The following is a 24,962-nucleotide window of genomic DNA, read 5'->3' on the forward strand; positions in this document are numbered from 1 at the left end:
CCATTACACCCCTTTTTCTGTCCACTTCCTACCAACTTGTGGCCTTCTCCCTGAGGTGTCCAAGTAGTAATCCTCCCCACAAGGGTCCTTACTCATGATGAGCCCACACTGAGGAATATGCCTACTGGGCACTGAGACACTTAGGTCTGTCTCTTAGTATCTGGGTTCCCAGTTCTCTTCTTAAAAGTCACTGTGGTAGTTTTGATGTGTGATAAATTGCTGCCTTGTTGGCTCTTTCTATTCTTTGCTTTTGGCTTATGAAAAACAAAATTAAAGCATTTCCTTATCCTATTCTGGAAAGAAAATAGCCTCTTCCTATATAGTTCCCATTTTCCTTTCTCCCACTTCCTCAGGGGTCAAAACTTTCTCCAAAATCTCTCTCCATCCTTGATGGAAACCTTCTCTTCTGTGGCTTCTGCACCTACACTCTCAATCCACTGGATGGGTCTCTTCTAGGTCCTTCTCTGACGACATGTTCTAGAAGTTTCAGCCATAGGGAGATAATTGATTGATGCCATAGGGCATGCCCTCCTGCAGCTATGACCTCAGTCTTACTGTCCTTTCTGCCTCTCAGAGGACTACTCAGCTCCATGTGAAGGGGTGGGGGTGGGGGTGGGGGTGGGGCGGCACTAGCTTTCAAAACTCTTCCATGAAGCTGTGTCTTGCTCCATCCCTAACTGCAAGGTCTGACTGGGTCTTATAGTGATCTCTTTGTCTGGAAAGAAGAAAGCCTGGCCTGCTCCAAGGTATCTTTCCCTGCAGAAGGACTTAGAGTAGCAGAAATATCAGCATCTGCTCTCTTTTAAGTCGGAGACTGCCAATTGGCAGGACCCATCTATACTAGCCTTGAACCCACTATTTTATAAGGTCGTTAAGTGCCTTGTCCTTACTCTTTAAGTCCTGAATATGGTCTAATTCCCATTCTCCTGCCACCCCCACCTTCACCCCTACCCCCTGGTCCGTTATGATTCTGGATAAGCTTGGGTCCTCTCTTGGGTTAATTTGTTCCATTCAGGGCACAGACAGTTCTGAACCAGCAACTCACTCTTTCTCCCCTCACCTCCACAGGCTTGAGAATATGCTGTTCGTCCCTCCCCTTTCCACCATGGACTCAACACTGTGGCCTTTCTTTCAGGTCCTCTGAGATTGGTATCCAGGCAAGGCAAAATGCCCCTGTTCCCGACGACAAGACTGCCTAGCCCCTATGGCTCTGATCGGCTGGTACGACTAGCAGCCAGGCTCCGGCCAGCACTATGTGATACCTTGATCACTGTGGGAAGCCAAGAATTCCCTGCCCACAGCCTGGTGCTGGCAGGTGTGAGCCAGCAGCTAGGCCGCAGGGGCCGCTGGGCTCTGGTGAAAGGCATCAGCCCTTCTACCTTTGCCCAGCTTCTGTACTTTGTTTATGGGGAGAGTGTAGAACTGCAGCCTGGAGAACTGGGACCCCTTGAGGAAGCGGCCAGAGCCTTGGGGGTGCAGTCCCTGGAAGAGGCATGCAGGAGGGCTCGACGGGACAGGGCTAGAGAACTGGGTCCAGGGCTTAAGGAACATCAGGAGGAGCCAGAGAAACCCACAAGGGATTCTGAGAGAGGACTGGAGGGACATGGAGAGCAGAGACCAGAGCAATTTGTTAAAGCTGGTTGGAGAGAACAGGAGACACTATATGAGCAAAGTCCACCAAGAGAGAGCCCTGAGATAGCAGAGGCAATGCAGGAGGGTGCAGGGGAGCAGATGAGATCAAAAGAAAAACTCAAGCAATCCCCTTTTGGCCATGGGGGAACAGATGGGAAGCAAGAAGTGATTATGTGGGTGACAGAGAGTCCAGAGGGCTCTGAGGAAAGTCTGCGGGAGTTCTCTGGCCCCCTTCCCCCACCAGGTTCCTTCCAAACAAGCGTCATTCCTAGGCCCTGGTGGGCTGAGGCCCCTTGGTTGGGGACGGGCCAGCCTGCCCTATGGAGCATCCTGCTGTTGCCACCCAGATATGGCACTCCCTTCTCCCACAGCACCCCCATCACTGGAGCCTGGCAGGAGGTCTGGCGTCGGGACCAGAGGTGAGTGAAGAGCCTAATGGAAGACCTCCCTGGCTGGGAGGAAGTGGCTCAGGATAGGCAGCAGTGATGGGTAGAAGGGCACCACATCTCTTATCTCTACTGTACATTTCCTGAACTGGTGATAGGACAAGAAGCTTCCACCACAGGGGAATTCAAAGCCCAGCCCCTGAGGAGGACTCATGACACCTCCCTCTCCAGGAAGGGTCTGGCCAGGACCCCAGGTTTTGCCAAGGCTAACTCTTCCCCACCCCATCCCCAGGATCCCACTGTCCCTGAACCCTGAGAAAGGTCTCTGGAATCAGAACCAGTTGGCCAACTCCAGTCCTGCCCCAGGTAAGCCCATCAGTGCCCTGTACAAATGCTGTAACATGGTCTCTCTCTCCTAAGGCTGGGACTCCAGGAGTCCAGCCTGAGTAGGGCACCTCCTTCACTCCGCTCCCTCCAGGTTCCCTCCCCCAGGGCCCCACAAAGCTCAGTCTTGGGGAGATGGAAGAGTCTGATCAGAGGCACACAGGTGAGTAGGGTGAGGGTGCTTTTGCCTCAGCCCCACTGTAGCTCCTGATGTCTTGTCTGGGAGTACCAGTGGTCAGATTTGGGATTCCAAGCCCTGACCTCCTTTGCCTTCTCTGTCCCCACAGGTGCACTTGCAACCTGTGTGGGTCATGTGAGTACAGCAGGCCCATCTCCCCAACAACCTCCCCCACCCCCACCTGCTCGCTCTCGGCCCTATTCTTGTTCTGTCTGTGGAAAAAGGTTCTCACTCAAGCATCAGTTGGAGACGCACTACCGAGTCCACACAGGTATGGGCTCCCCGCCCAGTGCAAAGTATCTGCTCCCTTCCAAACACCGGTCTGTCGGCTCTGTGTGGTTTGCTCCCACACAATTCCCTTGCCCAGTTGCCCATTTCAACCCCTATGCCAGACTTCACCCCCTTCTTTCCTTTACCGGCCTCCCCCTCCACTGCCCTAGGAGAGAAGCCCTTCTCCTGTAGCCTCTGCCCCCAGCGCTCCCGGGACTTCTCAGCCATGACCAAGCACCTGCGGACGCATGGGGCCGCACCCTACCGCTGCCCTCTGTGCCGAGCCGGCTGCCCCAGCCTGGCTTCCATGCAGGCGCACATGCGCGGCCACTCGCCCAGCCAGCTCCCACCTGGATGGACCATTCGCTCCACCTTCCTGTACTCCTCCTCTTCGAGGCCGTCCCGAGCCTCGACCTCTCCCTGTAGGTCCCCTTCCTCCACCACCTGAGGGTGTTGATAGCTTCTTTGGCTTCAACCAACAATACGATTAAAGAATGAAAGACGGGCCGACAGGCTGGCTAGGTTTCTGACCCAGCACCGCAGCTATGGCAGCCTAGCAAATTCGGCTCCAAGAAGCACCGCAGGAAAGGCGCTGAAAGCCTTCTCCCAGATGACCGCGGGCCCCAGAATCCTGGGTCAGCGAGCCCGTGTGGGGTGTGGGCAGTGAAGTTTGCACGAGTGAAAATTATGCGGGAACTGGCGATTCCATAATCAAATAAAGAGTTTCCTGTGCCCTCCTCTCAGAAGCCGAGTCCAGACTTTAGTCTGTGAGCAGGGGAGAGGGAAGGAAGGGCAGTCTTGCCCCTTGTCCTGTGGCGGCCCCTGGTGGCGGTGCATCCACCGTTCAACGCGGGGGGCCATCTCCATCTCCCGGGTCTCCCTCTTCTCCCCCAGAGGTAGGGACCCGTGAGGGCCGCGAAGTCCAGGCTAACTTAGCAGCAAGCCCTGTTGGCAGAGGCTGTGAGAAACCAAGTTATTCGCCCCTTCCACAGCAAGCAATGGTGCGCAGAATCTGAGTCTGGGACCCCCAGCCCGGGGCTCGAGGAACGCGAGCTCCACCCTCCTCCTCTCCTTGAGCTTTCAGCCACCCTCCTCCTCCCGTGCGCAAGGACCGCAGAGCTGCGGCCTCTCGAGCATCTCCCCTCCATGCTGCGCAGAACTGCAGCCGAGGGGCGCCTCCAACTGAGACTAATCCTTTGCCGCTGTCCCTTTCCTACCTACCCCACGCCTCCTGCAGCCGCGAACTTCATTTCCCAGTGTCGCTGGGACACCCATGGTCTGAAGCCCACTGCACCCTGGGAGTGGTAGTTCATATGTGCCCTGGTCTCGACAAGAACAATGGGAGGAGTTTGGGGCAAGAACCACACTTCCCGGCAGCCTCGGAGATAATTTTCTGAGTCCGGTTAAGACCCTACAGTCTCAGCTCTCGCGGCCCTAGCTCCCGGCGGAAGGAGCGAGGCGCCTGGACTACATTTCCCGAAAGTCCCTGCGCCTCACCCCTCTCGGGCCGCAACACGGGGTCTATGCTCTTCAGGCGCGGTCTAAGGGTGAGGGCCGCCTGGCCTCGGACTCCCGCTCCCGTGGTGCCCCGCGCGTGGCCGGCCCAGCCCCCGGCTCCCGCTGGCCCCGCGGCGGCGCTGGTTACTGTCGTGAGCCGCAGCCGCCCCGCCCCACCTCTCCCTCCCCTCCCCCCGGTCCTGCGCACGGGCCGCCCCTCCCCCCGCCTCCCCGGCCCCTCTCACGGTGCCAAGATGGCGGCGGCGGCGGGCGGCGGCAGTTGCCCCGGGCCTGGCTCCGCGCGGGGCCGCTTCCCGGGCCGGCCGCGGGGCTCCGGCGGGGGCGGGGGCCGCGGCGGACGGGGCAGCGGGGCCGAGAGAGTGCGAGTAGCTCTGCGGCGCGGCGGCGGCGCGGCGGGGCCGGGCGGAGTCGAGCCCGGGGAGGACACGGCCCTGCTCCGTTTGCTGGGGCTCCGCCGGGGCCTGCGCCGGCTCCGCCGCCTATGGGCCGGCCCGCGCGTTCACAGGGGCAGGGGCCGGGGCCGGGGCCGGGGCTGGGGCCCGAGCCGAGGCTGCATGCCCGAGGAGGAGAGCAGTGACGAGGAATCCGACGATGAGGTGAGGCAGTCGGAGGCGTCCCCAACGCCGGGCGGGGCGGAGGCCGGGGGCTTCCAAGGGTCTGGGTGGCCCCGAGGGGTGGCGTGGGGAAGCGAGGTTCTTAGGGCCCCTGCGGAGGGAAGGGGCCCTGGAAATAGGCCTGGGGGGAGATAGGTTTCACGGAGCTGTCGGTGAAAAAGGCCTCTGAAAGTAGAAAAGCCCGGGGCTGCAGCTGGGTACTTGGGCCTGAGGCACGTTCTGCAGAAGTGTCCTGGGCTGGTGATCTTGGTAGTTGGCAAAGCTATTGCAGTAGAGGTTTGAGCGAGAAGGCTATGGGTACTGCATGCCCAACCGGTGGTGGTTGACAGCAGCGTGGCTTTAGTGGACCCAGGCTAGGGTTCTCTGGGCTCTTACCTGTAGGCTGCTCCACTTGGCCTCATAATCTCTGACACATCACTGGTTTCACCAGTACCCCGATTCCTCTTCTTACTTAAAGTGGAGAGATGGTAGCATGATGGAGGGCTTCCTCTTGGGGGCACAGGTTGAAGAAAAATGAAATAAAGGTTGAGACTGGGAACTCTAGCAGGTCTGAGTTCAGCTCAGGATTTACCCCCAGCCTTTCAGAAAAGTCAGGAGGGTGTGGGTTGTATTACTTAGGACAGTTTGTAGTCACCTGAGGGCTTAGAGTAGAGCTTATTATGGTAAACCATTTGAAACGTACGTACACACACACACACACACACACACACACCCAAACCCAACTTGAGTGCCCTTATTCTCATCTTTATTCAGGAGAAAACTGCATCCTGAGAGTGTGTAAACAGTAGTCCCACCTTTTTCTGAGTTGGAGGTTGAGGGAGACTTTGGGTAGTGTCTACCGCCTGGCCTGAGAAGACCCAGTTCTGTTCCCTTCTGGGCCAGCGAACCACTGACGGCTGTGCTGGTGTAGTCCGGTGCAGGGGATGGGGGCTCACAATACCCTGTGCCTACATCCCTAGGGAGAGAGTCTTCTCTACTTTTCGTATCTTCCAATCTTTAAGTTGTTCTCTAAATAGGTAGGGGTATGTTAAGGGGGAAACTGGGCATATATCTCCATACCTGAATCTCAGGTGGAATGAGGGCTTTGGCACTGACTGCTGTTTCTCCCCTCCACCCCTGGTCCCCTAAATCAGGAGTTTCAGGGTTTTCATTCAGATGAAGATGTGGCCCCCAGTTCCCTGCGCTCTGCGCTCCGATCCCAGCGAGGTGAGTGACGGGGAAACTCTACCTCTATAGCTTTACAGGAATGTTACTGTTGCTCTTCATGTCAGCTCTTCCCTGTTTAACTAGAGTCTCCATCAGTTACGTAGCGTGTTTTGTGTTCAAAGCCCAAGCTAGGCTGGGCTGTGGGGGAAACAGACAAGTAAGACTTAGTTCTTGCCCTCCTGGAGTGCCTTCTTCAGTCTACAGGGCTAGCTTGACCCATCTCCCCACACCTATTCTCCTTTTAGGTCGAGCCCCCCGAGGTCGGGGCCGCAAGCATAAGACGACCCCCATTCCGCCTCCTCGCCTAGCAGATGTCGCTCCTACCCCCCCAAAGACTCCTGCCCGGAAACGGGGTGAGGAGGGCACAGAACGGATGGTGCAGGCACTGACTGAACTTCTCCGGCGGGCCCAGGCACCCCCAGCCCCGCGGAGCCGGGCATGTGAGCCCTCCACTCCACGTCGGTCTCGGGGACGGCCCCCAGGACGGCCAGCAGGCCCCTGCAGGAAGAAGCAACAAGCAGTAGTGGTGGCAGAAGCAGCTGTGACAATCCCCAAACCTGAGCCCCCACCTCCTGTGGTTCCCGTAAAACACCGAACTGGCAGCTGGAAGTGCAAGGAGGGGCCTGGCCCAGGACCTGGGACCCCCAAGCGTGGAGGACAGTCTGGGCGAGGAGGCCGTGGAGGTAGAGGCCGAGGCCGAGGCGGGCTTCCTCTCGTGATCAAGTTTGTTTCAAAGGCCAAAAAAGTGAAGATGGGACAATTGTCCTTGGGACTTGAATCAGGTCAGGGTCAAGATCAGCATGAGGAAAGCTGGCAGGATGCCCCCCAAGGAAGAGTTGGATCTGGATCGGGAGAGGGCCCCTGCTGGAGAAAGGAGCTAAAGCTGGAGGAGGAGGGAGAGAAAGAGAGAGAAGAAGAGAAAAACAAGGAAGAGAAAGAAGAAAGGGTAGAGAGAGCTGGACCTGAAGAAGAGATGATGCTAGCAGAGGAAAAGGAAGAGGCAAAGCTGCCATCCCCACCCTCGACTCCTCCAGCCCCTCCACCCCCTCCACCGCCGCCACCATCTCCACCTCCTCCACCTCCTCCACCTCCTCCACCCCTCCCATCCCCCTCAACTTCTCCTTCATCCCCACTTTGCCCTCCACCACCCCCAGTGTCCCCTTTGCCCCCACCATCGCCTCCACCGCCTCCTGCCCCAGAGGAGCAGGAAGAATCCCCTCCTCTGGTGGTCCCAGCTACATGCTCCAGGAAGAGGGGCCGGCCTCCCCTGACTCCTAGCCAGCGGGCAGAGCGAGAAGCTGCTCGGGCAGTGCCAGAGGGTACCTCTCCTCCCACAACAACCCCCAGCACCACCATGGGAGGCCCTCCGGAAGACAGCCCCACTGTGGCCCCCAAAAGTACCACCTTCCTGAAGAATATCCGGCAGTTTATTATGCCTGTGGTGAGTGCCCGCTCCTCCCGAGTCATCAAGACACCCCGGCGATTTATGGATGAAGACCCCCCCAAACCCCTAAAGGTAGAAGTCTCACCTACTCTGCGGCCTCCTGTTGCCACCTCCCCACTTGCCCCCCCAGAACCAGCACCAGCTCCTTCTCCACCGCGTGCCCCAACCCCCCCATCTACCCCAGTCCCACTACCTGAGAAGAGACGGTCCATTCTAAGGGAACCTACATTTCGCTGGACCTCGCTGACCCGGGAACTGCCCCCTCCTCCTCCTGCCCCCCCACCGGCCCCGCCCCCACCTCCTGTCCCTGTCACTCCATCCCGGAGGCCCCTGCTCCTTCGGGCGCCTCAGTTTACCCCAAGCGAAGCCCACCTGAAGATCTACGAATCGGTGCTTACTACTCCTCTTGGGGCCCCTGAAGCCCCTGAGCCAGAGCCTCCTCCCGCCGATGACTCTCCAGCTGAGCCTGAGCCACGGGCAGTGGGCCGCACCAACCACCTCAGCCTGCCTCGATTTGCTCCTGTGGTCCCCACTCCTGTTAAGGCCGAGGTGCCCCTTCCTGGGGCTCCAGCTCTGAGCAATGGGCAGCAGTCTCAGGCTCAGCTGCAGCAGCCCCTACAGGCCTTGCCAACCCAGCTGCTGCCCCAGGCGTTACCACCACAGCAGCCACAATTACAGCCACACTTACAACTGCAGCCACAGGCACCGCCGCAGCAGCCCTCACCACTGGACAAGGCCCGTACTGCAGGCTTGGGCTCCTTACCGCTGTCTGGTGTGGAGGAGAAAATGTTCAGCCTCCTCAAGAGAGCCAAGGTGCAGCTGTTCAAGATCGATCAGCAGCAGCAGCAGCAGAAGGTGGCGTCTTTGATGCCGGTGAGCGTGGCGCTTTGGCCAGGTTTCTGCACCCAGTCATCCAGCCTCGATTCTCTCAGTTCTCTCAGTTTTCATTAACGTTCTGCCTTCTCAGACCCCCTCCAGTATTTCAGGGAACCCTCAGAGCCAGTCCTTCCCTGTTTCTCAGCTGCCTGTGTTCCTTCCCTGGCCCTCCCCCGTGCTAGTCCCCTGGTCCTATCTCCTCATTTTCCAGCCTCTGACCCTGTTTATTCCCCCACCAGCCGAGCCCTGGAGGGCAGATGGAGGAAGTCGTGGGGACTGTCAAGCAGATCTCAGATAGAGGTTCTGTCAGGTCTGAAGATGAATCGATGGAAACTAAGAGAGAGAGACCGTCGGTATGGAGTGGGAGGAGGGCCCTCTGAAGAAGGCTGGTAGCAGGAGCACAAGGGGCAACTTCCCACATGTATTCCTGGTTTCTCCTCCCCTAGGGCCCCGAGTCCCCCGTGCAAGGCCCCCGTATCAAACATGTCTGTCGTCATGCTGCTGTGGCCCTAGGTCAGGCCCGGGCCATGGTCCCTGAAGACGTCCCCCGCCTCAGTGCTCTCCCTCTCCGGGATCGGCAGGACCTCGCCACGGAGGGTAGGGGCGGGTGTGTTGTGGGAAGATTTGACAGCTGTGTCAAGTTTGGGGGCGAGCACATGCACCAAGAGCCTAGGAGAGTGGGAGCTGAGTTGGATGCTTGGGGCAGGTGGCAAGTAGGTTGGAGTACTAGGTCTTAGAGCAGATTTGGGGGCACCTGGGACGTAAGCACTGTGGGAAAGTCGGGACCAGAGGGCCAGTTGAATGAGATCTAGGGGAGAACAGGGAACTGAGGTAAAAGGCCCTGGTGGCCTTGTGGCTCCATTCCTTCCTCTCCATTGCATTAGATACGTCATCAGCATCTGAGACTGAGAGTGTCCCATCACGGTCTCGGCGGGGAAAGGTGGAGTCGGCAGGGCCTGGGGGAGACTCAGAGCCTGCAGGGTCTGGAGGGACCCTGGCCCATACACCCCGGCGCTCACTGCCCTCCCATCATGGCAAGAAGATGCGGATGGCACGGTGTGGACACTGTCGGGGCTGCCTGCGTGTGCAGGACTGTGGGTCCTGTGTCAACTGCCTGGACAAGCCCAAGTTTGGGGGCCCCAACACCAAGAAGCAGTGCTGTGTGTGAGTAGTCAGGGCACAGCCTCTGTTCCCACTCGTGGTTGTCAGTCACCCAGGTCTCCTGCCCCACCAGAGAAGTGGGATTGGCATCCTTGTGGAGAGCTTCCTCTCTTCCCCCAGACCACCAGTCCCCTACCCTGGTGACGTGCTGCTCCCCTCCCCAGATACCGGAAGTGCGACAAGATAGAGGCTCGGAAGATGGAACGGCTGGCTAAAAAAGGTAACAAGGTTTGAGGAGTATTTCTTTATACAAATTTACTTAGATCCATGGCGTGGAAGAAACTGTTTTCTTTGCTCTCCTCCTTTTATCTTTGCAGTCTGTTACCTCTGTCATCTTTCCATCGTGTGCTTTTATATCTCTCCTGTACTCGTTCTCTTCTGCCCCACTTCTTTTTGGCTTTTTGCATCCCAGTGTCCCATGTCCCTGGCTGAGCTCAGATCCTACTAAGTCCCCTGTTCCCACAGGCCGGACGATAGTGAAGACGCTGTTGCCCTGGGATTCCGATGAATCTCCTGAGGCCTCCCCTGGTCCTCCAGGCCCACGCCGGGGGGCGGGAGCTGGGGGGCCCCGGGAGGAGGTGGTGGCCCCCCCAGGGCCCGAGGAGCAGGACTCCCTCCTACTGCAGCGCAAGTCAGCCCGGCGCTGCGTCAAACAGCGACCCTCCTATGATATCTTCGAGGACTCGGATGACTCAGAGCCTGGGGGTCCCCCTGCTCCCCGGCGTCGGACCCCCCGAGAGAATGGTGCGAATTGCTTGCTGTTTCTCCTTTCAGTCAGTCCTGTGTCTTGGCGGGGGGCGGTTTCCAGACTGGGGCCTGTGTCTGTGTGATAGAGAAAGTAGCTGAGTACAGAGATGGTGTTTGGGGTGGACAGGGAGAGTGGGTGTATAAAGTTCTCAGTAGCTTATCGAGCCAGGTCTAGGAGTTATTCTGTTGGTTAAAGGCGGCCATGGGGATCCAGGTAACATTAGGGGGGTGTGGAGGAAAGGGGTGGGGCAGGGAAGAGGGGGACCCTCACCACTTATGTGTGCTGCCTAGAGCTGCCAGTGCCAGAACCCGAGGAGCAGAGCCGGCCCCGCAAACCCACCCTCCAGCCTGTGTTGCAGCTCAAGGCCCGAAGGCGCCTGGACAAGGTCAGCACGGCCCCACACCAAGAACCCTGAGCCCTGTGGAAGGCATGGTCCCGCCCTTCAGGAGCTTCCTAGCAAGTCAGGGTAACGGGCTCATCTGAGTGCCGTGTTGTGTCCACACCAGAGGACAGGCCCTGAGGGGTAAGGCAGGTCTGTCCTTCTGGAAAGCAAAGTAGGATCTGGGCAAAAGATAGGGTTGGGCAGGCTGGGGTAGAGGACAGTGTGGAGAGAAGTCTGCAGAGGGTGGGGCTGGCAGCCTTCTGACCACCGCCATTCTCCCTAGGATGCTTTGGCCCCTGGCCCCTTTGCATCTTTTCCCAATGGCTGGACTGGAAAACAGAAGTCCCCTGATGGAGTGCACAGGGTTCGTGTGGATTTTAAGGTATGGCATTGAGGGAGAGGGTCCTTCAAGGACCGTGTTTGAAAGAAACCTGTGGGTTGTATCTGAGAAACCAGGGCTTTAAAGATGGCTGTGGCTGTGTTCCTGGCTGCTCTCTGATCCCGCATCCTCTTTCCTCAGGAGGATTGTGACCTGGAGAACGTGTGGCTGATGGGTGGCCTCAGCGTGCTAACGTCCGTGCCAGGGGGGCCACCGATGGTGTGCTTGCTGTGTGCCAGCAAAGGCCTGCATGAGGTTGGATCCCTGCCTTTTTCCACAGCCCCCCAGGTCTCCATTGGCCCTTACTGCCTGATTGCTTGGGCCCTTTCTACAGGGTCTCATCCCTTGGCCTCCTGGCCTCACACTGTGCCCATTGTTCACTCTCCCCACCCCCAGCTGGTGTTCTGCCAAGTCTGCTGTGACCCTTTCCATCCGTTCTGTCTGGAGGAGGCCGAGCGGCCCCTGCCCCAACATCATGACACCTGGTGCTGCCGCCGCTGCAAGTTTTGCCACGTCTGTGGGCGCAAAGGCCGGGGATCCAAGGTTTGGGCACAGGAGCCATGAGAGTGGGTGGAGGCATGGAGGAGAGGGGTATACTTGTGCCAGTAGGTTCTGCCATTGTTATTTTTCTCCCAACTTCCAACAGCACCTCCTGGAGTGTGAGCGCTGCCGCCATGCTTATCACCCAGCCTGCCTGGGGCCCAGCTACCCAACCCGGGCCACACGCAAACGGCGCCACTGGGTGAGAAATGAGGCCCACATACCTTGCATTGGAGTTCTAATTAAGGCCGCTACTACCCCCAGACTGGAAGGTTGGAGGTCCTTGTGAGAGTTTATCTGATAAATAGCATTTTCTCTTCCCAAATTTCACATAGACAAGACGTGTGTGCAGAATTTGTACAGAATGGTTGCAGAATGCAGAAGGGTTCATGCATTCCATGGTCCTGGGCTCAGAATCCCCTGCCCCTGCCTGACCTCCACTCTTCCTTGTCTCCTTCTGTCAGTCTCCCCTATTTTATTCCTGTTCCTCCCTCCTCCTTGCTTCTCTTGTACACCTTTTATCTGTCTTTCCTCGTATGTCTCCTGCTTACCATCCATTCCTCTTTGCCCATCTCCTCCCACTGTACCCCCCACACACTGCTCCAGCCTGCTCCCCCTAACATCACCCTGCCCCCCCCCCACCCAGATCTGCTCAGCCTGCGTGCGCTGTAAGAGCTGTGGGGCGACTCCAGGCAAGAACTGGGACGTCGAGTGGTCTGGAGATTACAGCCTCTGCCCCAGGTGCACCCAGCTCTATGAGAAAGGTGGGGACCTGTCAGGGGACCTGGGGGACACCGGGCAGTGGGCCAGGCTCCTAGACAGGCAGGACAGATGTGGTTTTCTAGTGGCTTTGTATTCCTCTTGTAGCCACAGAACCTTTTCTTCTGTTCATGGTAGTCTCCCACAGAAGCCTATCCAGTACCTCAAGTGGAGGGACACAGTTCTCGGGGCAGCGGGAGTCAGCCTGGATCCCACCATTGTACAACCTCTTCTTGGAACCTTGAGTCTCCACTGATGACCTTGAAAACCTGGGCTTTCCCCATTTGTTCAGGCAGCATGTTAGCAAGGTTGTGAGGCGTTGGGGCTGCCAGGCTGAAGAGGCTGTATCCTCAGCCAGTGTTTTGAGGATGGTAGGGACCCAAGATAAGGCATAGCAGAGGCAGCCCTCACAGCAGCCAAATGGGGGCTGGCTCCAGACAGGACCTGCAAGGGGTAGGTGGTGGCCCCAGCCCCTCTGACTTGCCCTTTTCCTCCCTCTTCTGCAGGAAACTTCTGCCCAATCTGCACACGCTGCTATGAAGACAATGACTACGAGAGCAAGATGATGCAGTGTGCGCAGTGTGACCACTGGGTGCACGCCAAGTGCGAGGGGCTCTCAGGTGAGTAGGCAGAGTGCCTGGGCTGCCACCTCTGCCCCGGGGTGAGGGGGCGGGGTGTCCTGTCCTACCCCCAGCATAGGCCCTCATGGGACAGGTGTCATAGATGTATGTCTTTGGCAGCTCCTCTGGGCTGCTGCGAGCCCTCACGTTCTCCTGAACCATTCTCTCTTGTCCCACCTTGGCTGTTTCAGATGAAGACTATGAGATCCTTTCTGGGCTGCCAGACTCAGTGCTGTATACCTGCGGACCGTGTGCAGGGGCCACGCACCCCCGCTGGCGAGAGGCCCTCAGTGGGGCCCTGCAGGGGGGCCTGCGCCAGGTGCTCCAGGGTCTACTGAGCTCCAAGGTGGCGGGCCCACTGCTGCTGTGCACTCAGGTCTGCGGGGCTCAGGAGGTAGGAAGGGGTGGGGCCACGCCCAGCACCAGTCCTGCTGACTTTCTCTCTCTACAGTGTGGGCAGGCTGGAAAGCAGCTGCACCCAGGCCCCTGCGATCTGCAGGCAGTGAGTCGGCGCTTCGAGGAAGGCCACTACAAGTCTGTGGTGAGTGGGACATTGAGAAGAATAGGTGGGTGCCAGGAGGAGGGGCCTGTGGGTAGGGTGGGGGCTCTGATCCTGACAAGCCCCCTTACAGCACAGCTTTATGGAGGACATGGTGGGCATCCTGATGAGGCACTCGGAAGAAGGAGAGACCCCAGAGCGCCGGGCTGGAGGCCAGATGAAGGGGCTCCTACTGAAGGTGAGAACTGTGGAGGATGTCTCTAGAGTGGCTTGAGTGGTAGTGGGGAGGAGAGTGTGGGTCCTTCAGACCCTGCCCCTACCAACTTTCCCGGGGAAGCCAGTTCTCATCCTGTTAACCCACTCCCCAGCTGCTAGAGTCTGCGTTCGGCTGGTTCGACGCCCACGACCCCAAGTACTGGCGACGGAGTACCCGGCTGCCGAAGTGAGTGAGGCTGGGTAACAGGAGGGGATCCAGGGAATAAGGGCAAAAGCAAGGGCACCTGGGAATCCAGGGTCTCAATCCTGGGCTGAGAATAGACGAGGAACAGAGTTAGCGTCAGCATGAGAATTCTCAGTGGTTCTAGGCCAGCAAAGACTCAGATTGTGCAGTTAGCTCACTTTGTTTCTACTTTGGGCAAGGTAATGTTGGGGAATAGCAGTGAGTAAGCCATGTTTGGGGGTTTGAGCAGGCACATTAGTGCCTGATGATCCAGATGGTAAGAGTGGTGATGGGAAAGTTCAGGGGGCTGTGGGAGCCCAGCGAAGGTGTTTAGGGCTAAGGCTTCTCGGAAGAGATGACATCCAAGCTGAGATGTGGAAAAAGAGTATTCCAGTCATGAGGAACAGCATTTCATGTGTCATAGGTGGCATGAGGGGCCCTGGCTTATTTGGGAGACTGGGAGAAATGCCACATGGAGAGAGGACCAAGTGTGTCATGGCATGTTTGGGCTAAGATTGTGGGTGGCCACCCTTGTTAGACGTGTCAGATGCTGACCCTGCCTGTCCACAGCGGAGTTCTTCCCAATGCTGTGTTGCCCCCATCTTTGGACCATGTCTACGCTCAGTGGAGGCAGCAGGAACCAGAGACCCCAGAATCAGGGCAGCCTCCAGGGGACCCCTCAGCAGGTATTGGGAAGTGGGGACTGACGCCAGGGACTCTGAGTTGGTGGGGCAAGCTCTAGGTCTTGATTCTGGGACTTGCCTTCCCACACCTCTTCCAGCTTTTCAGGGTAAGGATCCAGCTGCTTTCTCACACCTGGAGGACCCTCGTCAGTGTGCGCTCTGCCTCAAATATGGGGATGCGGATTCTAAGGTGAGGGCTACCATATGAAGCCCAGATTGTGGGGCCTAGTCGCTGGGGCCTTTCCTCACACCATTTCTCCTCTGCCCCCAGGAGGCAGGACGGCTCCTATACATTGGGCAGAATGAGTGGACACACGTCAACTGTGCCATTTGGTCAGCTGAAGTGTTTGAGGAAAATGATGGCTCCCTCAAAAACGTGCATGCTGCTGTGGCTCGAGGGAGGCAGATGGTGAGAGCCCGGGCCTAGAGAGGTGGGCAGCCCCAGGGTCTCGGGGTAGGGCCCCCCACCCCCACCCGCCACAGGGGAAACCGCTCTTGTTTCACAATTTCTACCCCAGCACATCCTTTCACTGCCGGTCCTGGGTACCTTTTTTGGTTGTCCCAGGACTCTGGTACTTCAGTGATAGTGGCTCCCTCCACCCCCACCCCGTGAATTTGGGCCTGAAGCCTGGGAGATTAAAAGTTAGATCTTTTGTTGATTGAACCTGTGCTGGATGCTTTCTATACAGTAAGACACTTAGCTCCTACTGTGTCCCTTGAGGTGAGGTATTTCCTGGGTTAGAACCCCTCCTCACCAGTGTTGGGGTGCTGTATAATGTCTCTGGCTCAGGAAGTGAGACTTGGGGTGATATATACGGGGGGGGGGGTTTACAAATGTGAAGATTAAATGAAATGATACAGGTTTTACATTAAAATGGTGTGAGAGAGCACCTGGCTGGCTCATTTGGAAGAGTATATGACTCTTGGTCTTGGGGTCATGAGTTCAAGCCCCACATGTAGAATGTAGTGATTACTTAAATAAATATTTTTTTTTTAATGGTGTGAGAAAGATGGTAAATATTGCTTGGTAAGTGTTAGATGTTGTTATTTTTCTTGCTATTGCAACACTCTGCTTCAGAAAATCTGAAATAGTTTTGATGTGTACCTGGCCCTGGATGCAGCTAGGGAAGAGGGTATGTTTGATGAGTGCCTTTGCTTTGCGAGGTTCTGGGCTAGACAGGTCCAAACAGAGTCTCCAGGACAGTGATGCTGAGCATCAGACCCTGGTCTCGGTCACTGGCTTCTCCCCTCAGCATCCCCTTCCAACCGTAGCGCTGTGAACTCTGCCTGAAGCCTGGAGCCACAGTGGGCTGCTGCCTGTCCTCCTGCCTCAGCAACTTCCATTTCATGTGCGCCCGGGCCAGCTATTGCATCTTCCAGGATGACAAGAAAGTTTTCTGCCAGAAACACACAGACCTGCTGGATGGCAAGGTGAGCCAGAACCATGGGGGAAACACACCCTACTGCTCTCTCTTCCCGTCCCACTCATAGTTCCCTGCAGCCCCTTAGCCCTGTCCCCAGCTGCCTCTTGGTGTCTTCCTTGTTTTCCTGAGTCCTTGAGCCAAGCCCCCAGATGTCCATCCGCTGCCTTGAAGCCTTCCCTCACATCCCCCTTGCCCCTCACCAATCCAGCAGCCCCATTTGCCACCCACCTTCCAGGAGATCGTGACCCCTGATGGGTTTGATGTTCTCCGCCGAGTCTATGTGGACTTCGAGGGCATCAACTTTAAGCGAAAGTTCTTGACGGGGCTCGAACCTGATGCCATCAATGTTCTCATTGGTAAGCCTTTTGCCCTCTACCCTGGTCTTCCTGACCCTGCCTGGCCCACCCTCCTGATCTCTTCTCTGTATCACAGGCTCCATCCGAATTGACTCCTTGGGTACCCTGTCTGATCTCTCGGACTGCGAGGGACGGCTCTTCCCCATTGGCTACCAGTGAGCAGCCCAGAGGGCCTAGGTGGGATGGAAGGACTCCAGGACAGGATCCCATTTCCCGAGTTGTCCTGACCCTCTTACCCACACGCCCACCTGACAGGTGCTCCCGTCTGTACTGGAGCACAGTGGATGCTCGGCGGCGCTGCTGGTATCGGTGTCGGATTCTGGAGTATCGGCCATGGGGTCCCAGGGAAGAGCCAGTTCACCTGGAGGCAGCAGAGGAGAATCAGACCATTGTGCACAGCCCCGCCCCTTCCTCAGGTAAGGGCCTTGGAATGCCCTCATTTCCTTCCCTGAACGCTGCCCTCCCCAAATGGTTACCCACCAACCCAATTCCTCTCTTCTCTAAAGAAACCCCAGGATGTTTGCCATTCTTCCTTTTGTCATCATGGCAATAAGTGATCACTTAATAGCTATAAGTTACGCACCAGGGACCGTGCTCAGCATTTCACAGGAAGTAAGGGGAGAGCTACCTGCCTGTGGGGAGTGGCAGCTTCTGGACAAACAGACTTAGGGCATGTGCTCCCGTGATGCTCCCGCAGCCCTCTGAGGAAGGCACAAGCTCTGCTGTGCTGCAGGTCAACAAGGGCAGTCGCTCTGCACGGTGACATCAGGGTTCAGGGCAATTTGGTCCCCTCATAGCCGAGCCAGTGCTGAGGGATGTAGCTGAGAGCCGGGTGGCACACAGCAAAGATGGGGCTGGGAGACTGGTAAAAGGAGAGGTTGTGGGCTGAATGGGAGGAGGAAGAGATTCAATTGTGTTTGCAGGGAAGGGGTTTGTGCCAGGTTGGAGCATGACATGAAGTAGAGAAGGGAGGAGGGTGCAGCCATCCTGGCTGTTAGCAGGGGAGTGTTGGAAGGAGGCGGCAGAGATTTGTTCTCACAGATTGGGTGGAGCCAGGTAATGGGGAGCCCCAAGCGCCAGGATGGGGCAGATGTGTTTGATGTGGCAGGGATGCGCGGCACAGGTGAGAAAGTGGTAGGACTGGCCCTGCTGGAGAGAGGGCAGTGCCCCTTGCGGCATGCGGGGCCTGAGTCAGAACAGTAGGCAGCCGGGAACGGGGAAGGTGGCAGAGATGGGTGAGGAGGGGTTACAAAGGGCCCCTGATCCGGGCATGTGTGGAGGTTCTGAAGAAGCCACAGAGGGGTGTGGAACCTCGGTGATGACTGGGAACGAGTGCACATTGTGACCGGACCATCGGCAGGGGTGGGGAAGGCTCAGTTGGCTCAAAAGAAGGGAGGGTGTGTGAGGAGAGGCTTTGACAAAGAGCCCCTGCCATTCCTGAGGCCATTCTCCTGCCTCCTCAGAGCCCCCGGATCATGTGGACCCCCCACCAGATACAGATGCCCTTATCCCTGGAGCTCCTGAGCACCACTCACCTGTTCAGAACCTGGACCCCCCACTTCGGCCAGATCCAAGCAGTGCCCCTCCTCCGGCCCCCCGCTCCTTCTCGGGGGCTCGAATCAAAGTGCCCAACTACTCACCATCCCGGAGGCCCTTGGGGGGTGTCTCCTTTGGACCCCTGCCCTCCCCTGGTGAGTACCTGGGAGTGTCGGGGAGAGGGGTGGGTGGGTGAGGCAGGAGCTCATGGCTGACACTGACCCTTCCCCCCACAGGAAGTCCATCTTCTCTGACCCACCACATCCCCACGGTGGGAGACCTGGACTTCCCAGCTCCCCCCAGACGTTCCCGTCGTCCCAGCCCCCTGGCCCCAAGGCTGCCGGCATCACGGCGGGCCTCTCCCCCTCTCAGAACCTCCCCACAGCTCAGGGTGCCCCCTCCTACCTCAGTCGTTAGAGCCCTCACACCTACCTCAGGGGAGCTGGCTCCCCCTGGCCCAGCCCCATCTCCTCCACCACCCCCTGAAGACCTGGGCCCAGACTTTGAGGACATGGAGGTGGTGTCAGGACTGAGTGCTGCTGACCTGGACTTTGCGGCCAGCCTGCTGGGGACTGAGCCCTTCCAGGAAGAGATTGTGGCTGCAGGGGCAGTGGGGAGCAGCCATGGGGGCCCAGGGGACAGCTCAGAGGAAGAGGCCAGCCCAACCCCCCGCTATGTCCACTTCCCTGTGACTGTGGTGTCTGGCCCTGCCCTGGCCCCTGGTGCCCTTCCTGGAGCCCCCCGCATCGAACAGCTGGATGGAGTGGATGACGGCACGGACAGCGAGGCAGAGGCCATCCAGCAGCCTCGGGGCCAGGGGACTCCTTCAGGGCCAGGAGTGGGCCGGGCTGGGGTCATCGGGGCTGCAGGGGACAGAACCCGACCTCCTGAGGACTTGCCGTCAGAAATTGTGGATTTTGTGTTGAAGAACCTAGGGGGGCCCGGGGAGGGAGGTGCTGGGCCCAGAGAGGAGCCACTCCCCCCAGCGCCTCCCCTGGCCAATGGCAGCCAGCCTCCCCAGGGCCTGCCCTCTAGCCCAGCTGACCCCACTCGGACGTTTGCCTGGCTCCCTGGGGCCCCAGGGGTCCGGGTATTGAGCCTGGGCCCTGCCCCCGAGCCCCCCAAACCCGCCACATCCAAAATCATCCTTGTCAACAAGCTGGGGCAAGTGTTTGTGAAGATGGCTGGGGAGGGTGAACCCGTCTCACCCCCAGTGAAGCAGCCACCTCTGCCCCCTCCCATCCCCCCCACAGCCCCTGCTTCCTGGACTCTGCCCCCAGGACCTCTGCTGGGTGTGTTGCCAGTGGTAGGGGTGGTCCGCCCTGCCCCACCACCACCCCCTCCTCCACTGACACTGGTGTTGAGCAGTGGGCCCCCCAGCCCACCCCATCAGCCCATCCGCGTCAAGAGGGTGTCCACCTTCTCTGGCCGTTCCCCACCAGCGCCGCCCCCAAACAAGACCCCCCGGCTGGAGGAAGACGGAGAGTCCTTGGAGGATGCTCCCCAGGGTCCAGGGCTTAGTGGCAGTGGGTGAGTGAATGTGCCGAGTCTAAGGAGGAGGGCAAGATAGGTGGGCAGGAGAAGGCAGCTCAGCCTTCTTGGGGTTCCTCCCCCAGGTTTAGCCGAGTGAGGATGAAAACGCCCACAGTGCGTGGAGTTCTTGACTTGGATGAGCCTGGGGAGCCCACTGGGGAGGAAAGCCCGAGGTGAGTAGCCAGTGCCCTTTCCCTAGAGGCTCTGGGATCTCCGTCCCTTCCTCTTTCTGACAGGTGTCTCCTCACAGGCCCCTCCAGGACCGGTCCCCTCTGCTGCCACTCCCTGAAGGTGGTCCTCCCAGGGCCCCTGACGGTCCCCCTGACCTGCTGCTTGAGTCCCAGTGGCACCACTACTCAGGTAAGAACCAGCCTTTCGCTCTCAATGCCTCCTTCCTCATGCTTGCCTCAGCTGGGTGATGGTCAGATGCAGAATTGGTCCACTTCAAAAGATAGACCTTGTGCACCGACCTGGCTCGGAGCCTGAGACTAGGTATTCAGAGTTAGAAAGATGCCCTCGGAGCTTGTGGCCCATGGCAGAAACAGAGATGAAGTTTCAGCTCCACGTGAGAGGCCCTTCGAAAGTGCCCAAGAGCCTGGGGGTTGGCTTCAGAGCCTAATCTGCCAGGGTCAGAGGGTTAGGTCCCTAGTAAAACTGAGCAGTGTGGGGGCTGTCAGAATTAGAGATGGGATTTAGAGCGTGCAGGTAGACAAGAGCACCTGGGGGTCAGCCAGTGAGGATGGAGCTCACCTAGGATCGAGAGGGGCAGGAGTAGGAAGAAGCGTTGCCCCGGAGGACACCAGACATGTGGGGTCTAGGATTGGTGGAGGAGGGGGTGGGGGGGGCAGGGCGGACCACCCCTACCACTGGCAACACACCCAGCAGCGGTCCTGGGAGCAGAGTCCAGGAAGCAGGGGCTTTTGGGGGGGTGGGAGAGGGCAGAGGTGGCTGCTACACTGGAGGTGAGAATTGAAGACAGTGGTTGATGAGGAAGCCAAAACAAGACCCAGGCATCTTGCCGGCAAGCTTGGCTAAGGGTCTGAGAGGAGAGGGTGGGCAGCAGCCCAGAGGGGTTTGTATGAGGGCTGAGACAGCAAAACCATGGAGGAGGGTGAAGGGGGCCTGTGGATGGAAGCAGGGGTGGGAGGAGGCGTGGCGGTTGGATTTGAATAGGAGACCACTGAGGTGGAGCAAAGGGAAGGTCAGTGCACTTGCAGAGCCATCAGGACACATGATCCGGGGCATGTGGAGTGGATTGGGCTGACAGCCTCGGTGAAGCTGGGAGGGCAGTGAGTGCTCTGTTGGTTATAGAGGGCTATGGGAGAGCGGGTAGGCTACAGCCAAGCGAGCTGGTAACTGAACAGCCTGAGGCTCGGAATTTCTCCTGGCCCCAGCCCTGTCCGGATGTGTGGATTGTCTCGTTACGTAGTGCTGACTTACTGAGCGTGGAAGCGGAGCGAGGTACACGAGAGACCGCTTAACTGAAAGACTGCGTATGGGGGTCAGAGGTGGTGTGAGGATATGGCAGTGACCATGACGAACAGGTCCCCACCCTTAGGGACCACGCCATATTTTGGTAGAGGAAACAGACACGTACATTAGCAAGTGTACTGCAGCTGAGAACGAGCGCCGTGAGAAAGAAGGCAATGAGAGCACCCGGGTGAGGCCCCTGTAGTCAGCCTGTCGGGTTCAGGGAACAGAATGGAGGTGAGGCTGGGGTAAGGGCAAAGTGAAGGCGGAAGAAGTTGTCAGAGGTGAACCCAGGGGCACTGAGGCCTGGAGATGATGTGGGTCACACAGCAAATCAGCTTTGGAGAGTTGCCTAGTGCTGGGAGGGCATGCAGTCGGGTTGGCCCAGAGGAGTGGTGTGGGGAGCAAGTGTGGCCACGTGGGTCCTGCCTCTCCTAAAGCACGCTCCACTCAAACTTAGGTACTCCCCACCCTCCCCCTCCAGACATGACGGTCAGTCCTCAGTCCACAGCGTGCTTGAGTGAGCCACTGCATCTGGGATGATCACCCCTTCCTTGTAGCACTTTCTTCCCTGGCTTCCAAAACCCCACTCCTCTCCTCACCTTTCTGGTCAGGTCTTGTCATTGCCCCGGCCTGTCACTTTGGTGTGTCCCAGTGCCCCGGCCCTCTGTCTGCACTTACTCTCAGGTGTTCTCATCTACTTCGTGGCTCTAAATCCCACCTCTTACTCTGAGAGCCAGCAGATGGGTAGTTGGGCTTCTGGATCCTGCTACCGGCTCCCTCCCCATCTCCTTGCAGGTTGCAAGGGCAGGTTTTCTAAGAGGAATTTCAGACTCAGCATGTCCCAAACTAAGCCCTCTACCTTCACCCCAAACTTGTTCCTCCCTCTCCCTCACCATCTCAGTCATCAGCAGTTTTATCATTCCAGTTATTCAGGCCCCAGACCTCAGAGTTGTCCTTGACCCTCCACTGGCTCTCACATCCCCAGCTCCTACAGCAGCAAGTCCTCTCTGTTCTGTCTCTAAGATATTCAGCCCCTGAGAAATCCTTTAAATAGCCCATAACGTACATGTACTTGAGTCTGTAGGTAGGGGCCTATATAATAAATTTGTAATATTTACAGAGACGTGCTGCATATAAAAAAAATACATGTGTAAAATATACTTCTGGTATTTTTAATTTTCTGTGAGAGAAGAATGAGGGGTGGATGAGCATTTTTGGTAAACTGGGTTTGAGTGAGCCAGAAGTGTCTCCTGCAGAGCCAGGGCAGTCCAGGCCTCTACGGAGATGCTCATCTCTCCAAGAACGCTTACAGAAAAGGGACCGCAGGCTCTTTAGGAAAAAAATAATGTCCATCCTGTAGGGCTCACGGGGCAATTAGAGCAGGAAGAGAGCCCTCAGACCAAGTATCTGCTTGTGCAGGGAGGCCATGGGAGAGGGTGGGGAACCCGGGACTTTGGACTCCAGGAGGGGTGATCCTCACCTGCTCTGACCTGCTGCTTGGGACCAGGTGAGGCTTCAAGCTCTGAGGAAGAGCCTCCATCCCCAGAGGACAAAGAGAACCAGGCCCCCAAACGGGCTGGCCCGCATCTGCGCTTTGAGATCAGCAGTGAGGATGGGTTCAGCGTGGAAGCGGAGAGCTTGGAGGGTGAGTCGGGAGTGCGGGGTGACGGGGGGAAGGTGTCCAGTCGAGCCCCATCCTGACCATTCTGGCCCTGCTCTCTCCTCAGGGGCATGGAGAACTCTGATTGAGAAGGTGCAAGAGGCCCGAGGGCACGCCCGGCTCCGGCATCTCTCCTTCAGTGGTAAATGGAGAGGCCGCAGGGATGCTGAGAGCTGGGAGGACTCCCAGAGGACAAGATGGGCCTCTGACATGATGCATGTGTCCTCACCTTTGACTGTCCCCAGGAATGAGCGGGGCAAGGCTCCTGGGCATCCACCACGACGCTGTCATCTTCCTGGCAGAGCAGCTGCCCGGGGCCCAGCGCTGCCAGCACTATAAGTTCCGCTACCACCAGCAGGGAGAGGGCCAGGAGGAACCACCCCTGAATCCCCACGGGGCGGCCCGTGCCGAGGTCTATCTCCGGTGAGAGGTCTGGGGAGCCCTGTGGGGGTTCTCAGGCGTGGGAGTTAGGTCTTTAGAGGTTGGAAACTGAGGCCCGGGAGAAGATGCCAGGGCACTCCAGGAACTCTTCCTAGCATTCACGTCAGAAGAATGAGCCCCATCCATTCCCCTTTGCCTGTGTCTTCAGGGGTAGCAGTATTTCTTCTTTGCTAGCAGCAGGCCCAAGCCAAAGGAATAGGTAGATGGCACCTCTTTGAAGGAATGGCTGTTATCCTCCCTTCTTTCCTCCCTCCCTGCTGCAGGAAGTGCACCTTTGACATGTTCAACTTCCTGGCCTCCCAGCACCGGGTGCTCCCTGAGGGAGCCACCTGTGATGAGGAAGAGGATGAGGTGCAGCTCAGGTCAACCAGGTATGGAGGGCAGGCCATGGTGTTGGGGGTGTTCTGGAAGGGTCCTAAAAAGGGTGACCAGGGGCAAGAGAGGTCATTCCTGGGTACCAGCCTGTGACACTGCTGACCCTACCAGACGTGCCACCAGCCTGGAGCTGCCCATGGCCATGCGCTTTCGTCACCTCAAGAAGACATCCAAAGAGGCTGTGGGTGTCTACAGGTTAGTGGGGTTGGGGGGAGGATGCCCCTTGGGTGGATGGACAGGTGCCCTGGTGCGGGGCCGCCTTGGTTCTGTACCCCTGCCCCCTGAGCTCCCCCTGGCCCGTCCTACCCTGCAGATCTGCCATCCACGGGCGGGGCCTATTCTGTAAGCGGAACATCGATGCCGGCGAGATGGTCATCGAGTACTCTGGCATCGTCATTCGCTCCGTGCTGACTGACAAGCGGGAGAAGTTCTACGATGGGAAGGTGGGCTCCCCGGGGCCGTGGGAATGAGGCGGGTGAAGCGGGGCTGCTCCGTTGGGGACAGGGCGCCCGACGGCCCCTCGCAATCCCTGCAGGGTATCGGGTGCTACATGTTCCGCATGGATGACTTTGACGTGGTGGACGCCACGATGCACGGCAACGCCGCCCGCTTCATCAACCACTCGTGTGAGCCCAACTGCTTCTCCCGCGTCATCCACGTGGAGGGCCAGAAGCACATCGTCATCTTCGCGCTGCGCCGCATCCTGCGTGGTGAGGAGCTCACCTACGACTACAAATTCCCCATCGAGGATGCCAGCAACAAGCTGCCGTGCAACTGCGGCGCCAAGCGCTGCCGTCGCTTCCTTAACTGAAGCCGCGGCTGCCTGCCACGCCCCCTGCTGCCGTCTGGCCCCTAGTCTGGGGGCTCCCGAGTCCCTCCCAGAGCATCTCACGCCCACCCTCCTGCTCAGGGTGGATGTGGGCATGCAGGTGGCAAAGGCCCTGCCTCCACCCCTCCAGCCCACCCAGCAGTCGCCCCCTTCCTGTCCTGGGGGCCCAGGATGTAGATACTGTACAAAGGTTTCTAAATCCCTTCTTTTCTATGCACTTTTTTATTTAAGAGGGTGGGTTCCCAGGTGGGAACCCCCCATAATAAAGTCTGTCAATGTTTGGAGAGGTGGTCTGCCCGTTTGTACGGTGTTGGGGGCAGGTAGGAGCTCCCATTTCTCCACAGCAATCCTGAGCCGGGGAAGCCTGTCAGCCTCCACAGAGGGGTGAGAGGCCATCCTTCAGAATTACGGGTAAATTGTGGGGGGTCTGTGACACCTTCACAGCAACACGTGCTCTACACACTCCCAGTTAGAACCCAGTCGGGGTCCTCAGAGAGGACCTTGGTTGCCCAGAGGCACCTGAGGCCAGCCCCCAGGGGCACGTCAGGCCATATCTGGTCTCGTGTGTGTGGTGGAATGAGAGGATTCCTGTTCGGTCTTGGCCCACTTAAGACTAT

The 24,962-nt window shown here is 58.1% G+C and overlaps 2 protein-coding genes across 4 annotated transcripts; both read left to right on the top strand.

Annotated features, from left to right (window-relative positions):
• The first annotated feature begins 1,118 nt into the window (after positions 1–1,118).
• Positions 1,119–3,509, top strand: ZBTB32 (zinc finger and BTB domain containing 32). Its single transcript, XM_026484429.4, has 5 exons — positions 1,119–2,051; positions 2,311–2,384; positions 2,497–2,565; positions 2,690–2,851; positions 3,021–3,509. Exons 1-5 carry the CDS (start codon positions 1,168–1,170, stop codon positions 3,296–3,298), a joined length of 1,467 nt encoding a protein of 488 aa, XP_026340214.2. The 5' UTR covers positions 1,119–1,167; the 3' UTR covers positions 3,299–3,509.
• A 1,092-nt stretch (positions 3,510–4,601) lies between these two features.
• On the top strand, positions 4,602–24,629 carry KMT2B (lysine methyltransferase 2B). Of its 3 annotated transcripts, XM_026484325.3 has the most exons (37): positions 4,602–4,964; positions 6,116–6,188; positions 6,434–8,505; positions 8,748–8,861; positions 8,955–9,105; positions 9,393–9,672; positions 9,834–9,889; positions 10,135–10,413; positions 10,708–10,802; positions 11,083–11,181; positions 11,320–11,433; positions 11,575–11,721; positions 11,825–11,920; positions 12,365–12,482; positions 12,984–13,097; positions 13,289–13,473; positions 13,549–13,638; positions 13,730–13,834; positions 13,965–14,038; positions 14,606–14,721; positions 14,817–14,908; positions 14,990–15,127; positions 15,991–16,149; positions 16,378–16,498; positions 16,575–16,653; positions 16,754–16,914; positions 17,962–18,189; positions 18,271–19,564; positions 19,651–19,740; positions 19,818–19,927; positions 22,548–22,685; positions 22,768–22,842; positions 22,946–23,123; positions 23,405–23,512; positions 23,628–23,711; positions 23,830–23,959; positions 24,052–24,629. In XM_026484325.3, the coding sequence occupies exons 1-37, from the start codon at positions 4,602–4,604 to the stop codon at positions 24,325–24,327; spliced, it is 8,202 nt and encodes a 2,733-aa protein (XP_026340110.3). In that variant the 3' UTR covers positions 24,328–24,629. The 3 variants fall into 3 exon arrangements, with proteins under 3 accessions (XP_026340110.3, XP_057170334.1, XP_057170335.1); XM_057314351.1 differs by lacking the exon at positions 8,748–8,861 and having other exon boundaries at positions 4,833–4,964; XM_057314352.1 differs by lacking the exon at positions 6,116–6,188 and having other exon boundaries at positions 4,881–4,964.
• The last annotated feature ends 333 nt before the right edge of the window (positions 24,630–24,962 follow it).

Source organism: Ursus arctos, unplaced genomic scaffold, assembly GCF_023065955.2.
Source record: "Ursus arctos isolate Adak ecotype North America unplaced genomic scaffold, UrsArc2.0 scaffold_19, whole genome shotgun sequence".
NCBI lineage: Eukaryota > Metazoa > Chordata > Mammalia > Carnivora > Ursidae > Ursus > Ursus arctos.

Coding starts and splice junctions, on each gene's coding strand:
- ZBTB32 (XM_026484429.4), top strand. CDS start 1,168: ATGCCCCTGTTCCCGACGACAAGACTGCCTAGCCCCTATGGCTCTGAT. Junction 2,385..2,496: donor CAACTCCAGTCCTGCCCCAG/GTAAGCCCATCA, acceptor CGCTCCCTCCAG/GTTCCCTCCCCCAGGGCCCC. Junction 2,566..2,689: donor GTCTGATCAGAGGCACACAG/GTGAGTAGGGTG, acceptor CTGTCCCCACAG/GTGCACTTGCAACCTGTGTG.
- KMT2B (XM_026484325.3), top strand. CDS start 4,602: ATGGCGGCGGCGGCGGGCGGCGGCAGTTGCCCCGGGCCTGGCTCCGCG. Junction 4,965..6,115: donor ACGAGGAATCCGACGATGAG/GTGAGGCAGTCG, acceptor CCCCTAAATCAG/GAGTTTCAGGGTTTTCATTC. Junction 16,150..16,377: donor CAGACCTGCTGGATGGCAAG/GTGAGCCAGAAC, acceptor CCCACCTTCCAG/GAGATCGTGACCCCTGATGG.